Source organism: Solea senegalensis, linkage group LG19 (assembly GCF_019176455.1).
Source record: "Solea senegalensis isolate Sse05_10M linkage group LG19, IFAPA_SoseM_1, whole genome shotgun sequence".
NCBI classification, from domain to species: domain Eukaryota; kingdom Metazoa; phylum Chordata; class Actinopteri; order Pleuronectiformes; family Soleidae; genus Solea; species Solea senegalensis.
This window is the reverse complement of record NC_058038.1, coordinates 15669086-15687802: the sequence shown is the minus strand read 5'-3', so window position 1 is coordinate 15687802 and position 18717 is coordinate 15669086. Positions and strand designations below refer to the sequence as shown.

Sequence of the window (18717 nt, the reverse complement as noted above, 5' to 3'; positions counted from 1 at the left end):
CGCTTTGCAGCAACACATGTGAATCGAGGCAGAGTTTATCTGGATGGTGGAGGAACAATTATGAGAGCAATACACTCAGGAGAGTGCATGTGCATTAAAAAGGTTTCCTTATCATTACTACCATTGATCGATACAAAGTCAGTCAGTAAAATCAAAATAAAGAAGGAATGGATAAAACATACTTTAAAAGTCTGGACAACAGTAAAACAAATGCTCAGGGGACCAGAGTCGATATGGAGGAAATATAGAATTCCCACACTCTGTGTGGGATAGCGGGTTTAGAAGGTGGGCCGATAAGGGTCTATGTACAATTAATCAACTTTTTAAAGAAACAGAATTCAAACCATTCTCTCAACTTCAAACACAATTTGACCTCCCATCACAGGATTTTTATAGGTACCTCCTTATTAGTGTTCCGGAGAGGCATTTCCCAACAAAAAAAACACACATCTAACATATATAAGAGGTTACCGACTACATTAAAGACAAATGGGAATTAGAACTGAATGTCATAATTGAAGATTCTACATGGATCGGCGTATGGACAAGTTGTCATAAGGGAATGAGTAGTCAACCGTGGAAAGAATTTCACTGGAAGATGAAGGTCAGATTTTTTAATACTCCCTTTATCATCTCTTCCTATGTGAAAAGCCCCAACGTGGCATTATGTTGGCGTAAATGTGGAAATATCGGAGACACCACACACATTTTTTTATGCTTAGCTATTATTTACTCCTCTGCATGTCATTCTTGTTGTTGTCGCTTTTATTATTATCTAACTATTCTTATTTTATTTTATTTTAGTTTATTTCTTTTTATTGTATCCTACATTGCCTGTCATTTGTTTGCCACATTTGTCAGGAAATGTTATGCGTTATGTAAAATGATTAAAATGTCTAAATGGGACAAACACGTGCAAATCACCGCTCATGTGTTTGCAGAATGTCCGCGATGACGTTCAGTAGGTGCTGGATTGTTGACAATATCACGCTCAGAAAGTGTGGAGGCTGAACCAAGGGATTCAGTGTTTCTGAAATGGTGCAAACAATGTGGCTATTCCACATCTCAAACCGTTAGAGGAGGAATGTGATCGCTCAAAGGCGGCGCATGTTGGCACACTTGTGGAAAACACACGTGGATGACGGCCGAACAGGTCTGCGAACACATTTAACCACCGCATGCAATTTGTCAAGATGAAACAAATGGACAATGATGACGCCCAACGTGCCGACACCCTGCACAACACAATCCGGAATTAGCGAGTGCTACCAGAACAAGGGCAGGGGATTTCTTTCCAAGACTTCTTCTATGGAGCTTATTCCTCTTTTCTATCAATCTCAATCTGGCACATTTACACATAAGACGTAGTTGCACTAATGTCACTAAAAGAGAGGATTAATGTCCCAAGTCCAAATACTGTATATGAGGTGAAGATGTTCTTAAAGTAGTGGAGCTTTAACAGTGATGTAAGTGAAAGGGAGAAGGAGTGTAGAATAACAACAGAGGAATTGGTGAGCACAGAAATAATACAATAGCCAACATACAGAGATGAAGAAATCATGCTTTAAACAAAATAGGATAATGTTCAGATGAAGCATGAGGGACTCATTCCTCGGTGAACTGTATCCCACTGTCGTTGGGCATTGGACATGTTCTGGCATGCGATAAGCCTTTGTAATGAAAGGATTTCAGCCAACGGGATCATATAGAGGAGGAGTACGTGAAGCAACAGGATGTTTAACTGCTAAGTAATTCGCTCCTGGGGGGGCGTGAGAGGCAGGGCAGCACAACTCATACAGTGGTTTACACAGATAAATAAGATATATATAGATATATAGAAAATAATAGAGAACCACTGGGTTAAATGGAGCCAGAAAAAAAATCTCAGCAGCTGAAAACGGCATAAGATTACCACCCAGTGAGAATCAGTGGGCCGAGCCGTCCAGGATCACCTGACTCACTCTACGTTAAAACACAGATTACATTTTCCAGAAGTGAGTCAAAGGGCAGAACACAAGTCATACTTCTGCTGCAGACAGCATGACTGCAGCGACAGTGTGACACAGTGACAGAAAAATGTTGTCGGTCAACTGGAGTCTGACCTTAGGACCACATGAAGAACATCAGAACTTATTCAAAACGTACTGGTTTAATACTCATGTGTAACTGTTCACACGTGAACTCAGATCATCATGTAGATCAAATCATGTAATACAGGGACAGTCACACGAGGCACAATTCTGAGCTGAATTACAACAAAAGCAACTGAAACAAGACACAGTGACAAAATAAAGCAGGAAATATACAGGGAGGGGAAACTACAAAATAAGACCCCTTATTTTAACCCTTATTTTACTCACCTATGCCATTACATTTCAAAGTGTTTTTTTGTGATGTTTCAGATCCATGAGTCCATGAGTGATGTGTGAAGAAGACTCAGCTTTCAAGGGGAGTTCTGGCTACTCTCACAAACACCAAATACTTTGTTCTAAAATAAGAAAATGAAAATAAAATGGTTGACAAACCATAGTCCGGGAACCAAAACATCTTGGCAAAGCGCCTTCAAACGTGTTCAGTCAGAGACAAAAACCCTTTAATCAGCAGCTTGTTAGGAAGACAAGTGTGTGAGACACTGTACTGTTCATATTCATTGTGCATCATTTCAATTTTAAGAATTACTGCTTCCTCTTTGAGCCTCACATATGTAAGTAGTTATTTCGTGGACATTTACTCCCCAAACCTGGCTGTTTCCATGACAACAGCAGTGTTTTCATTTGTATTCTTCAAACCAAACATTTAGTTTAGGTTAACTGTGAATATTCTTAGAATAAGTTCATCTCTTTTTAAGAATAAAAGCTCTGAACTCCATATGAAAGTCCGAGCCGACCACCAACTCCTGACCACTGCCATAGACCATAATACGTGAGAAGAAAATGTAGTCTTCCAGTTTGCTGGAGGGAGTTCATGGTCTCGTCTTCAGCAGAACATGATGTCACTGATGACACTGAGTGGACACCAGGGTGACTGACAGCTGGTGTCGTTCATGGTGTAAACATGGTGCTGGTCAAATTAACTTTAACATGAGAGTTCAGATTCTTATGGGTGAAAAAAACAAACAAAAAAACAACAACTCGTCAATGACTCACGACAATGAATTAAGGTCATTCAAAGCAAGTCAATCACACACATGAAAATAACATAAGTCTGAATTAACTTAATTCATTTGTGTGGTTGTTGTTGTTTTTTTTGTTTGTTGTTTTTTTACATTTGTCAACCAGAGGGGTATTCCAGAAAGCAGGTTCAACACACTCTGAGTCTATCCCTGAACTCTGAGTTGACTTACTCTAGGTCGGGAAACTCTGAGTATCCGGTTCCAGAACAGCTGATCTGAGTTAGTTCAATCAACTCTGAGTATGTTAACCTCGAGGTACGCGCGTGCACAACCACTGAAAAAAGCCATCATCAATGGAGCCCCGATACCACGAGTCACCATGACAACCGAGAAAAAAAAAGATCAACATATTTCAGTGCGAAGGAGTTGGAGATCCTTTTGCTGACCTACGGAGAATATGAGCACATATTTCGCCGCGAATGCAACACAGCTGCAGCAGCGAAGGAGAGAGAGACCGCATGGGAGAAAATTGCTGCCCGAGTCAACGCGTAAGTTTGAATGTACTATTCCATTGACGTAACATTTAACCGTAAGATCGTAGAATATAAGTAGGAATGAAATCTGAGTTTTTCATTTAGGTGCAATCCAACAGGAGAAAGGAGGACTTGGAAGCAGCTCAAAATGAAACATAAAAACATCATTCAAAAAGGTAAGGCATATTTTGCTAGGCTATGATTGCACCTCACTTTGATTTATTTTTTTATTTTTAATTGACTAAGGCTATTAAACGTAACGTAAATATTAATTCAGGTTGCAAACATTGAGTTCTGCTCAGCCAACAGAAAGAAGGCAGAGGCCCGAAAAACGGGTGGAGGGCCACCTCCACCACCTCTGTCAGAGGCTGAGGAGCTGGCTCTCAGCCAATACAGGGGTCGCCCTGTGGCTGAAGGCATCCCCGAGGGAAGCTCATCTGAGCCTGTCACCCCCCAGGACAGTGCCTACATCAGATGCAAGTATACACTTATGTCTTTTTTTTAAATAAAGCTTTTTTATATATATATATATATATATATATGAATTATATAGAGGAGGTGGAGACGCTGTCTGCTGCCACAGGGAGAGATCCGGAGGGGCCTACTGAAGTGTGTCTTAATATTATGTATAGCTACTGGCACTGCTCGACCCATTCATATTCATTTACATTCTTGAGTGGAATTTGGAGTTTGACATGTACACTGAGGTGATGAGCATAGATAATGGACAAACTAGCACATTCTTGTCCTTCAACAGAACATGGCTGGGCATCACCAAGAGGAGGGTCCATCAACTTCGAGAGCACAGCTTGACACAGTGAGATTTTCGGTCAATACCATGTTAAATCTGTATGTAGAACTGCAGGAATTAAATTAAACGTCCATATGTTTCCGAGTTGCCGGTAAAAGAGTTGTACAGGGTGCACCTAATGAAAACCATTCAAAAAACCGAGAACGAAATGGTGTACCTGGACCGGCAAATCAGAAAAACAGACTTGTAAATTCTATTACTTGAACGCCAGTTGAGGTGGGTGCATTGTGAAACAGGTGAATATGTGAAATATGTTAATAGTTGGAACTATATTACAAATCCTGACTGTTGCTTTTGTACTTTTAGAGAATAAAGAAGAACCAAATCACATGTGAATTTGTCTTTTATTTTTAATCAAAACGTCTAATCTGGGTCGGAAGATTCTCTCACGACGTAATGCATTTCTAATCAATACGGCTTCGATGTCGATTGGATTTCTAATGAATGGGCAATCCATGTCTAACTGCTTTCTTCGTGTGGGAGAAGACAGGTAGAAACTCTGGGTTTCTTATAGTAAACCTGCCAGCGAGCAGGTTATGTTCACAGAGTAAGTTACCGCAGTAACAGACCCAGAGTTTAAGTTACCTCTCTTTCTGGAACGGATAACTCAGAGTTTCCCTCATCTCAGGGTTAACAAACTCAGAGTTCTCACATAACCCGCTTTCTGGAATACCCCTCAGGTCTACTTAAAACTGAAATCCGGCTAATTTGTACTTTCACAATGTTTTGGCAACTGGGCTGCACTTGATATAAAGGCACACTGACGTCTTGATATAAAGCACCAAGTAACTGCACTATTATGTGTTCAAATCACGGCAGAGAAGACGGCACAATAAACCCAAACAACACTATAAAGGAAAGTGGTGTGTTGTTTCTTAAAGAGGTTTTGCATGTGCGACTGATTTTTACTGGAAACGGTATCACAGTGCAAAAGTAGACATTAACTCTTCCTCTAAAACTGGTTTTGAGAAGTTCTGTGTTAATGCCCTTAGAGGAAACTGGAAAGGCCTTAGAGGAAACTCAAAAGGAATTTCTCTCCTGCTGCTAATGACAGCCACGTGATTAATAACAATCAACAGTACTATGTATAGCTCCTCAACAAGCCCAGAGTTGTTGGCTTGTTTTTACTGCTGAGTGTTGGCTTTTATTTGCCAGTGCAGCCAGTGAACGCTGCAATATCACACGATCAAAGCTAACGTCAGGCCTTATGGCACCACATTAACAAGAAATGAACGGCTTTCTTGGACCCTGCTCGTGATTGTCAACAAGATGTTTCATCAGAAACATTCCTGATGGGAAGTGATTGTGTTATTAGTTGACTTTATTCTTTCACTTTCTGTGATCGTTCTACTATACGCTCTGTCTCTCACGTGTTAAGATGAACCTTTGCACCTTGTCTCAGCAACTGTTCATTATTTCAAAGTGTCAATTCCGTCAATTATTTGTTCGGGAGATGACTCCAATTGCTAAGAAGTGAGACGATGAGCTCTAGAGAGAAAAAAAACAAACACGTCAAGTCATTTCTTGACATGTGAACAGCCGCATGTTGTCAACTAAGGGACAACTAAGGAGAGCACCAGTTTTTAGTGGACTTTCTTTTTGGATCTGCACGTTTTTCCACATTTAATTCATACGTGCATGAATTCAGGGATGAATGGTTTGAAAAAAATTTTTTTGAGTAAAAAAGAGTAAATATGTCATCTCTAGATTAGAATTATACATATATATATATATATATATACAAATCAAGAATGTCACATGATTGGAGTTAAATGTTAAGCTGCAGCACTGGAAACTATTATGGCCTTAAATGATTCATTAACTTAACGTCCCTTTTTAAAAGCCTGATATCCTTCCTGTAAACATCAGGAGTTAAAGGAAGACGTGTTTTGTTTTTTTTTAGTTTCACATTTAGCTTTATGGTCCCATTCCCTTAAAATGACTTTATATTATTGCACAACAGATTTGGTAACATGATCTGTCTGTGTTTTCCACTTTGTGGATTTGATAACAATAAATGACCCCAATGCACATCCACATTTTTATTATTATAAGTAGGGACAATTTGCTGAAAGACAGCTTCTCATTTCACTGCAACTCTAAACTTCCACTTTCATCTGTAATGAATCATGTTTTGACAAAGGAATAAAGGAACGACTCGGCTAAATTGGGATTAAAAAATAAACCAGGTGCTGCCAAATTCATGTCGGTTCTTGTCTCGTCCTCTTGATACACTTTCACTTTTAGGATCTTGGCGACCAATTATTAACTGACTGAGTAGACTCACAGATGAGAAACAAGCGATGTCATTTTTACACACTTCTGTCACCAGGGGGTTAAGGGTTAACTCCTTAACCCACATGTTTCATTTGTTTCACCTCACTCATGTTTCAGAAAACCCGGGCACGGATCGTTGATCTCAAGTTTGTATGCATGCAGCTTCCTTCCCTCCATCAGTCAGTCGAGAGGTGAAATGCGTCACTCTGTGTGTGTCACCAGAGACACAAAAAACACACAAACAAAACACCGCTGCACTGAGAAACACACAGAGAGTCGAATGGATCTGACAGACTTCAATCACTCAAACGACGGTTTGATTCTCGTGACATACTGAAGCTTTACTGGGATCCGAATAATATTTCTCATTTACTTTTGTTATCTACTGCCGGTCTATCTCTATCTCTTATTGTATCTTTGTGATGATGTCTCCTAAATGATATAATAAACAAAAGGTAAAAGGTCATTCAGAATAATAATAAAAAAAAGTTTTATATCAAAAGGGCTCATGAGGTAGATGATGCTGGCTGTAGTTTATCGTGTCTTAGCTGATAACACCGGAGAATTCCTGTAGCAACGATTCTTTTCTTATCACTGTCAACACCAGTAATATAGCGTGAGTAAAGTGGCCAATAAAACAACCAGCAAAGTGAAAGTGAAGAGAGAAGCGAGAAGGCTTTATCTCATTTAAACATGACCCTGATGGTCATCATATTGAAAGTATGTTAAGCTAGACTTCATGACAGCTGGCTCTTGCAGGGATGAAGCAGCACTTACTGTAATACACATGACCGCGTGCATGAGTTTAAAGACAAGGAATGAGAATGAGGGAGAGGAGGCTTTCAGAGGACGAGCCACTACGCACTCGTTTCCCATCAGCACAAATGTTAATAGAGCAAAATTCTTATGACAAAGACAAACGCACGCACTGGTTTTTGCTTTCCCACGGGGAGGTGCAGACATTGCTTAGAAAACAAACAGAATGAGCCATGTAACTGAATACTTCAGGGGATACAAAGGTTTCACATTACCATACACAAAGCCTCATGAGGACAGACCCACAGAAACACTGGCCCTGCTCCGCATCATGATACGTGTCTGCGCTGTTTTAATCTGTGACCCTGTAAAACTATATATGTGAGACAGTTCTTTAGTGCAAAACCAGTATCTCTGCAGAGAGGTGCGGGATACAATTTTATCTCTCCCAGATGTAAATAGAGTAGTAAAATAATCAATAATCACACATCAAGTAATGTCATCTCCTACTTCTACACATTATGATGATAATAATCACATCTCAGGATGCACGACACATGCAAACCCTGCTGCAGGACAGCAAACATCAATGCTCTGCATCCATCACCGAACCCTGCAACACTAAAATGACTCATGCAAAATCTAACTAGACTTTGAAAACGACCGCTGAAATAATCTCTTTCACTAAATGAAACTGCTTCCAGGTCATCCCGGACACGGGTTTTTACGTAAATCTTATTTTGTTGCATGCATTTTCTGTGCACGACACAACAATCGCCACATTCACACGCGCACGCACGCCTACTGTCTGCCGTCAGCAAGGCTCGGCGTGTATACACAACAGGCTCTCTGTTTATCTGGGTATGTGTCTATCTCCTGTGTGTCTCCCTGTTTCACAGAAATGAAACTCATGGAACACATGTGCACCAACAAATAAGCAACGTGCACAGGGGTACACTCCGCATACTGCGTACTCCACAGTGCTACACGATAAGAAATGTAAAATAGATCTGTGCAGTGCATGTAGGAAAATACCAAACAGGAGCAGGGAGAGCAGCTGCACGCAAAACGGCACCAACGTGTGTTTTTAATCAACTCTTCAGTGCAACACAACAGCACAGAAACAGAATCGAGCAGAACAGTGAACAATGCTTCACCCGCCTTACGTGGATCAGGCAACACTGATCCAAGTACTGTAAAAACACGCCGGCTATCAGCATTCAGGCCACTGCGAGTACACGTGTACCTATCATTTAAGACAAACATAAGACAAGCTGTGTCTATGTGGACATTAACTGAGATATACAGTAAATAGAGGCGCTCACAGGTGGTTGTTAGTTGACTAAGTCCTGATAAAATGAAACTAACCGGGATGTGGACGTTATGACCTCACACAGCTTCTCTAATTGTGGCCCTCACCTGTTTGCCTGTCTGTGATCTTGAAGCAGTTTTAATGTGAGCATTTCCTTAACTTTCTGTTTGTCTGACTTGCTCTTTTGTAACCCGACAGCATGACCACCAAAGGCTTAGTCCACCTCTCTGTTGCTAAAACTGTGATGCCCATGTTTGCCAGCAGCAGCAGCAGCAGCAGCAGCAGCAGCAGCAGGCTGTTCTTAATTTTCATTTCTCCTGAACTTGTAAAACTGTGCTTGGGAAGGCTGCAGTGTCAACCGACTTACAACACAGCAATGCATGAAATATCTGGCACCAAACACACAGTGAAAGTCAAAATATAGTGCAGCCACATTACAAGCATATGCATCATGCACACATTACTGAATACTTTCTATATCACGCATGACTTCACTGTTTCTTTTGATTTCTGTAAAGTGTGCCAACTCTGTTTTACAGATACTATTTAAAAAAACAAACACGCAGAGGTTTTAATCGCGCATGAGTTAAGTGCACTTCATTCTGGTGCAAACCGATTGCACTGCGTATAAATAGAAATCATTAAAATAGATTTATGATGACAGCGCGATGTGTCTTCATGTGAAACAGATGACACTCACTCACAAATAAAGTCAGCCTCAGGAGAGCCACAGACATAAGTCAAGTAAACATATGAAAGAGTCTACAATGTGTCATCTCATCTGTCATGCCACTAAAACTTCACGCCGCAACGTCAAAACTCTGGGCCGCGTCTTTTTGGAGCTGCCATAAGAAAATAAAGTTCTGGTGCCATGTTTTTCAAATGTTTCCCAGAAGTATATAACTGTGATATCACACAAGATCCATGCATTGCAATTCTCGGCAGAACCTGACACCTGCCAGCAGCACCCAGTGACAATACAGTGCCATTTTCATGTAAAAAGGAACATCTTCATTTCAGAAAAAGAAGAAGGACTATATTATGGAGACGCTTCGACATAATGTTTCTCTCAAATCTACAACCCTAAATAAAATGTGGCGTGACCTGGGGAGTTTAAATATGCACGTGTTTGTATCCTGTACATGTTATTACTACTATTAATATTAGTATTTTATTATTTTTCCCCCCCATTTGTTTCGCGGGCGATGAGGGGTGGATGACTCTGCGGCGTGTATGTTGTTTGCATTATTTGGAACCGAAGTTGCATCAATACACTGTGGAAATGGCCCAGTGAGGACATGTGATGAAATAAAATGCTGGAAGTCAAAAGAGTGAAATGACTGTCACAATGTCACAAGATGGCTATCAGAGAGAAATCGCCCCAAATGTGCCACATTTTTTTTTTTAAAGTAAAAATAATTAAACACTGGGTGCTGAGCAGGACCGAAACATTTACAAATAGCTAAAAATGTCCACACACAGAAACCTAATCATCAAGAAATTACTCAGAGGGAATTACATGAGTGGACGAGTCGCAGAAAATGTCAGCATTCATGTATTTCCCTTTGAGTAATCTGATAACACATTTTCTTATTAGAAATTAATCTGTCAACTGTTCCATTCAAACCATTGAGCTCACACAACACCGATTAACCCTATCAGCTCCACATGACTCACTGTTTTCTCAGTATAGCTGCGGTTTTTTTTGTGCCACGACCACGCGGGTGGGAGGAGAATTCAGTGGGACTTGACGATCATATCTTAAAGGGAACCACAATTTTGGCCTCATGCGAACATGATCGCGTAATACTGAAAATGTTTGCCAATCACAGCTGCTGCTGTTTCGTTCACCAAGCAGCTCCAATGTTTCAGGACAAGTAACTGTCGGCCCTTCCGACAATCGTGTGTGCTTCTGATTTTAGGCCGATAGGAACAGATTATCCGGCCAAATTACCCTGTAGTGGGAGGAGTTAATGGATGAGATTTTGACGCCATCGGACGCATCAGACTCTTCGCGATTTCAGATCGTAAGTACTGAAGTTGTTTGATGATGACTGGGAAAGGGACGTTGCGTACTTCATCCACACACATAGGGTGAAAGGCGGGGTACATCCTACATACAGGTCGCCAGTCCATCGCATAGAGACAAAAAAAACACCCACTCTCACACTTACAGTCAGTTTAGAGTGTCCAATTTACCTAATCCCCCAAATCTGCATGTTTTTGGACTGTGGGAGGAATTTTTAAGTTTAAATCTAAGAATTTGGTACAAAGTTCATTGTGTCTGTGGGCTCCCCATGTTCTAAAAACAAGTCAGATTTGAAAATCCTCTCGTGTGGGACAGGCGTTATCAAAGTTTTTTTCTTTCTCTTCTCTGTTTCTGTGTGAGAGTAGGTAGAAGATCAAGGGGGAGAGAAAACTAGGCCATGCACCGGGTAACACATTCTCTTTTGGTAGATACTCAGAAATCAACAGGGGGCTGAAAGAGATTCCACTGTAACTATTGTGTAAAGGTCTGTATAGTATCAGATTATTATTTTAATGAATCAATCTGGAAAAAAAAAAGAAAAAAAAGCTCCATCTACTTTATAAACTGACAGAGACGTCAAATAAGGACCTTTAACTTTGATATGTCAATCTGATAAAGTGTCTTCTGATGTGATAAAGGTCATCCCACAACATACCGGGCACAGTCTGTTCTCTTTTGCTTTGATTGACGCATGTTCATGTGCGTAAATATTTAGAATAGAAAGCTGAGATAAAACGATAAGGTGAGAATGCTTTATTATTACCTTTCAGGGCTTCGCGACAATAAACGTAAGCACGATAAAATAAGTCGTTAATAAACGCCTCCAAGAGTCGAATCTGTCACCTGTGTTTCTGTAAAACGTCCCGCAGTCATGTGGCTTTGTGGCTTTCTTGAAATTCTCCTAATAATAGGAGTTCAAAAGAAGTGAAAAAGCGCACGGGACGATCTGAAGCTCAGAGTTTCACTTTCGGTTCCGTTTAAGAGAAACTGCCCGTCTGTGCCGTTCGAGGAAGAAGCCTGCACCGCGACGCTCCTCCTCCTCCTCCTCCCGCTCCTCCTCCTGTGTGCTCTCCTTTAAAACCCAAGTGTTTACCTTTCATCCAGCACTCACTCTCTCTCACACACGGTCACAGCATGTTCGCACAGCCTCGGAGACGGACTGTAAATCATAGCCAGCGGGTGTAACGTGTCCTCCGGACGGTCAAACGTGACCCGCGACACTGCGGATTATCTCTGCGCTGCACGGACACACCGAGTTTGGCGCTGTGGAGTTAATACACACGAACGGATCTTTAAAAAGCGCCGCTGTTGTTGCAACAAAACGGTAAGATTTCTTTTTTGATTTTTTTCCAAAATGGTTGATGAATGATGCATATGCAGTTTTGCTTGCAGGTCAAAATTGTTAGTGCATTCGTTGCTGTTGTTTCAAGGCCCAGTGCAGAGAGAGAGGGACGTGGTTAATAAAGGGTGAGGTGTTCATATAATCCCCTGGTTTAATGTCATCAGAAATTCAAGTGTCAATGACGGACACGTGAAAAGAACTGATCTGTAATCACCGATATCAAATTTCAATTGCGTTTGAATGTGGTTTACATGACTGACCATGAGGGGGGAAAACCCCCCAAAACAAACACACGCACACACACGTCATCGCCTATTAATCATTACCAGGTGTTTTTGGGAATGAATTTAAAGCAGATTTAAAACCATTTTATGAACAATCATCATTGCCTCATTCATCTTTGCAGGGTTTATGTGCACTTTGGTGCAACTGTTTCTATCGTTAAAAAAAAATATATGTGTATATATAGACATTTAATATATTTATTATTTATTCAAGGAATTAGTTTTTATTCTACTCGGGTCAAAAGAGCTTCTAAAAGTTTGATTAGAACCTGGCTGTTCAGTTATTGTTGCACAAGTCATTGAGAAAAATACAGCTGTTAGGTCGTGTGTGTGCGTGTGTGTGTAGACATAAAGTAATTATGCTGTGACTGACATGTGGTATTCATTCCATTCATAACTGCATAAGTACTGTTCACTGGAACAGACACACATGCACACACTCAGATTACAAAAGTGAAAGACCATTTACTTCCACTGTCTTTGATTTTCCATGGAAATGACATGAGTAATGGCACCTGTTGAATGACGACTGTATTCTGGATGATAATCCTTCTGTCTTCCTCTTGGTGTCTCTCAGGATGACAGTGTGGTGGTCAGAGATGGGAGAGGGTTTGGGGCCACTCTCCCCTGTAGGATGGTAGCCGACAGCACAGTGGAAGGTCATGACAAGACACCCTTGTCCGGCTCATCATCATCAGCATCATCCTCTTCATCAGCGTCATCCTCCTCCTCCTCCTTCTCCTCCTCCTCGTCCTTGTCTTCGTCGTCGTCACTGTCGTCGCTCCGCGCAGAGACCGAGCCGCTTCCGCCTCAGGCTTCTCCAGAGCCGGGTCCGAGACTAGTGTCCGTCCCGTCTGTGTATCGGACTCACTTCCCCACCTTCACTTGCAAGGAGGACTGCAAAATCATCACAGACACCGCTGCTAAGCTCGAGCGCAGTGGCTTCTACTGGGGCCCTCTGGGAGTAGAGGATGCCCACCGCATGCTGCGTGACGCACCTCTGGGCAGCTTCCTCATCCGCGACAGTCGGCAGAAGGACGTCTTCTTCACTCTGTCCTACCACGCCAAGAGCGGGCCGGTCAGCGTGCGCATCGACTATAAGCAGCAAAAGTTCTCATTGGCAGGCAACGCGCGCTCCTTCCCGACGCTCTTCGCCCTGCTGGAGCATTACATCAACTCCCCCAAAAAGAGCCTTAGTGTCCCATACAGGAAATGGAAGCCAACGTTGCAGGAACTGTGCAGGAAGCGCATCATGGAGCTGTGCAGTGGTGGAAGCAAGGTTTCAGAGCTGCCGGTCACGCACGTCGTCCACGACTTCCTCTCGGACTTCCCGTACAAACTATGATCGGCTTGCCGTGTAAAGTTCTGACAGTCCTGTTTCTTATTTCAAGAAGTCCCAGTTCACTGGAGCCGTGGCTTAAACCTGTCCATGATGTGACGCAGGTTAAGACTGCAGTCGCGTGGCTACATAATAAATCAGCTCCGTGTTCTGCGCTGGAAAGCTGCAAAATGTCACACTTCCACAGACGAGCAGAGGCGGTCTTCGGCCGGACGGGGTCCATACCGGAAATTTCACCTGACATTACCTCGAGAGATTCCTCTTGCACATGGACACGTCGCCGTTTGATCGTGAGCAGGCACAAACAGTTGGAAAAAGTTGCATTAAGTGAAAATCTAGTAAGCAATAGAGTTAAAACTTTTGCACATTTGTGGCCACCTACATATTTAAAAGTGGATTGTGGGAGGACATTAAGAGTAAAAGAGAGGACTTTAAGGCGCGTGGGGGCCTTTTGGAGATCATGGTTGAATCTGTCACCGGCCGTGGTACCAGCAGGATTTATTTTTGTAGCAGATTATAAATACTCTAATGTTGTCGGAAGTTTACATCCCACATGAATGTTTGCCAGCACTGATGGCTCAGGAACCACTGTGATATTGTTCTGAATTCTGAGGTCTGGCGTTATTGTACTGTATGTCGAGGTGGGTCTCACCTCGCGTTCAAAAAGTCTCTGCCAGGCAGATAACATGTTTGTCGTTACAGATTCATTGATAATATTTTTTTTATTATTATTGTTTTCCACCACTTTATTTGAAATAAAATATATTTAAAGTGACCTGGTTGGATTTGCACTTCTGTTTTTCATAACGTGGAGGGTGGAGCAGGGTGGAGCAGGAGGCTGAGACGGACGCACACCTTCACTCGGTACACACCATGTCACAGACAAAAAAGACAGACAGACAGACAGACAGACAGACAGGAAGCGTTATAAAGTAGAAGTACAGTATTTTCACCACAGTGATTCATCTCTGGAGGGTGAAGTGGCAGGTGGGTGGCTTTTCTTTGGTTGTAAATGGAGTTTTACACTTAGAAACACACACACACTTACCAGAAACAGGCCCAGAGGTGACACATAATGAGGCATGTGATTGTTTCTGTGTGAGTGCGCGCGTGTGTGTGTGTGTGTGTGTGTGTAGTAGTGCATTATCTAAAGGAGAACCCAGTAGAGATTAAAATTTCCTACCGAGGAAGTGGGAAATTTTTTTTTTCTATGAGTTGGTGGTTAGACAGAAACATTTGAGATCGAGGTCAGGGTTACAGTCACAGATCACATCTATAGCTAGAGTTATGAATAATGCATGATGTACGTAAATTACACTCATTTAAATAAGCGCAGTGGGTTTCAAGTAATGCGGGCGATTAAATGTAAATGTGACAACATAGGATGTATAAAAAGAGAGGCAGTACTTGAAGAGGAAGTTCAGTGCTGTCACTGTTTATTATACAAAAGGCTGAAATATCAGCTTTCTGTTCTCGGCATGGTGACATCTGACCTTCCATTGTACGTGTATGAGTCATACACGTACAATGGAAGTGTTTTAAAAATGACAGGCTGCTATTTCACAGTTGGAGCTTCTCAATTGTGTAAGAAAAGCTTGAATGGGTGGGTAACAATAAGCCCGCGAGATGCAGGAGTGTGTTTAACAGCAAAATACGCTCATCTATCACATGTAATCCCTAACAGGGGCACGTGTACAGGGGCCTCTGAGCGTGCCCTCCCCCCACCGTACCAAAGGATGACACATTTCTGAATGTGCTAATGTGGAGGGCAGAAGCAGGCTACACGGTAGTGTGATGCCTCAGGGTGTACAGTAACAAGAAATGGTTTGAAATTAAACCTTTGAATCAAGTTGTCTCTATTGTTTTGGGTCAAAGGTGCCGCCTAAAATCAGGTTTATCCAGTTCAGACAACATTAAATTGGTACAGTGCAGGACGCTACAGCACAGCCTTTTATTGAACAGGTTGAACTCTTTTTTATTTACATTTGTTAATTTGTACAGATTAAACCAATAACATACAACTCCACTAAGCAAACAAATAAGGTTCACTCTAAATCTTCCAGTTATTTATTTAGTAATTAAAAGATGCATTAGCATCAGTAAAAAAAATTCAAACTAAAACTATCAGAAGACAGGTGTAAATATAGAAGGCTGAATCATTTTGAAGTTTGATGACATAATTATGAGACTATGGGTCACTTTTTCCTTGTTCCTAATCTGAGGTTATAATCTGAACTGGCCACTAATCCTTCCCTCACACCGATGCTCTAACCAAACCTTACCATCAGGCTTCTGATCTTTTTCTTGGGGATTTTTTTTCTTCATTCTCTTGCCAAATGTAGCTGACATACATGCTGAGTCATACTGAGTATAATACTTAGAGCCCGATTCAAGTAAAGTCTGACTAGTTTGAGGATATAATTATCTTGAGGAAGAAGGTGACAGTGGAGTATGAGTCAGTGATGCAATGATTACAATATCTTTCTTTTTTTTTTACAGGCATCTTCAACCATCACATTTTGAAGCTTTACCTAGAAACTGAGATGAGAGAGTTAAGTGTTCTTCAGCGCCGTGAGTTCTGAAGGGCATCCCTGACTATTTTGAGAAATGAAAGGTGAAGTGCGCCGTTTAGAGACAGCTGATTTCTCTAGAATCCGGCACCACTGGGATTTTTGTGTTCTTTAAACACATACACTAACACAAACAAACTTGTCTTTATAGCTTAGCGAGGACACAGCATTAACATCATGCATCCCTGAGTACCTTACCTTAACATCACAACTAAGTGCCTAAACTTAACCCTTAAACCAGGTCTTAACCCTGAAAAACGTTATAAAATTGGACAGAATGTCCCCACAAGATCAAAATGTCCATTTTTTTGGACCTCACAAAGATATAAATACAGGCACAAACACAAACACAGACAAGACCTCATTACTCAAATTTAATATATAGCCTTGTCTCTATGTGGCCCTGGTGACCTGCCCCAGTTTTATCCCTATGTCAGCGTCCCCCGCAACCCGCGTGGAGGATAAAACGGTAGAAGATGAAAGAATAAATGACTGCATGAATATATAGCCTTTCCACAGATGATTCACTCTGTATCTAGCAGTCCACTCTTGGACTTGCTTTTCTTGGAGATGTCCTTCTTATGATCTTATGACCTATGCCTGAGTTTCTTGTAAATGAGGTTATTTGCGAGTAATGGAGATTCAGACTTCCCTGTATCCCATCATTAGTCACCAGATTTCTTCGGGTTACTTCAGAGGATATCTTTTGCCACCAATTCTTGTTCAAGGGACTTCTCAGAAAGTACAGAATGATGACCACGAATGAATGGGAGACAATACAATTTAAAACAAAAAACAACAGTCATTGTATAAAAGGAGTGGACTGTAGACTGCTTGCCAAATAAGGAGTGGCTCTTCACCATAATGAACTTCTACTGTGAATAAAGTTCAGACTAAAGCCAGTTCTTTAGCTGCTAAATCGTGGTTTCAACTTTCAACATCCCATACATTACGAACTTTTCTGTCTTCGTATATATATTTATTTCCTTGACTGCTAAGAATTGGATAAACAGATTGATTCCACTACAACCAGTAGTTAAACACTTGGGGGTAACAAACCCAAAGACTTTGCTGGACTGTCAAATTCTTCTCTGGTTAACTGGCATCTGCTGACACTCAGTAGTTTGTCCAGGACATAAACAGTTATCATACACAATGAAGGTTTAGACTATCTGGTAGAAAGATACAGATCTTTTAATGTCCTGTATCTTAGAAACAGCCTGTGAGAAAATAGTGGGACTGTTATATTTGGATCTCTGCTTATCACACTGACCAGAATGCACATTTACCTGAAGGGCACTGGAGGGAGAAGATACACCGTCCTTCACACAGCCGGTAATGTGGCAACATACCAGAGCAGCAAAATAAAAAAAGGTAAAGGAAAAAGGAGTTTCCCCTGAACTTCCCCTTTTTTTGTTACGTGCCCACCAGTGACACTTGACTTGAAACCACAACGCTAATTCAAACAGCCATCTTTGCTAACAGTTACGCTAACAGGACCAAATGTCACTGGTGGTCACGTAACAAAGAAAAGAAGGAAGACATTTCTCAACTCAGGGGAAACTGAGGCTAATCGGTGAAGTATTCCTTTAAGCTTAGTTCTGAGGAACTCCATTAGCTACACAACTGCAGCAGAAGCTCCTTCTGGGGAAAAAAACCCCGTCAATTTTATAATCTTTACCATTACAAGAGACAATGTACATAGTACAAACAGGGATAAACAAGGATTGTAGGTGTTAAAACAGTCATTTAGAAATGTCCCATGCAAATCTGGTTTCAAAAACCTCATCAGCGACTTGAACAAGACGACAACACAGACAGCCCTACTAATCAGTCTAAATGTCAATATGATGCTTTGACAGTGGTTTGTCAAGTGTGCAGATGCGCGCGCGCACGCACGCACACACACACAAACGTAACCATATCAGTGCTGTGGCAATACCAGGAACCCATACACATTTACGCACACAGCGACCAGACTTCCCTGAAGTGAGAAACCGCGATAAAAGAAACACTTACAGACCATGAGATGACAGAGGGGCTCCTGCAGCAGCCACAGACACACAACCCAAGAGGTAGAAAGTGTAACATCAACATCATGATCTTAGCCTTCCAACCGTCTGGCAGACACACTTTTATTTGGAGCCAGATGAATAAATGTGTATCATTTTTACACCTTCAAAGTCACGTTGAAACTCGAGATCACAACTAGACTTGACAGATGTTACTTTTGTAGAGTTTAAAGGTTTTTTTTGGTTTTTTTTACAACCCCATTCTAATACTGATTAAAGTGCATCAAACTAAATTCAGTTTAAATAAAACTTTGATATACTAAAACCTTTCTATGAAAGA

The 18717-nt window shown here is 41.4% G+C and overlaps 1 protein-coding gene across 1 annotated transcript; it reads left to right on the top strand.

Moving 5' to 3' along the window:
• Positions 1 to 11918: 11918 nt before the first annotated feature.
• socs1a (suppressor of cytokine signaling 1a) lies at positions 11919 to 14017 on the top strand. The gene is made up of 2 exons (XM_044050195.1): positions 11919 to 12154; positions 13034 to 14017. Exon 2 carries the CDS (start codon positions 13091 to 13093, stop codon positions 13799 to 13801), a length of 711 nt encoding a protein of 236 aa, XP_043906130.1. The 5' UTR covers positions 11919 to 12154; positions 13034 to 13090; the 3' UTR covers positions 13802 to 14017.
• Positions 14018 to 18717: the final 4700 nt, after the last annotated feature.

Coding starts and splice junctions, on each gene's coding strand:
- socs1a (XM_044050195.1), top strand. CDS start 13,091: ATGGTAGCCGACAGCACAGTGGAAGGTCATGACAAGACACCCTTGTCC.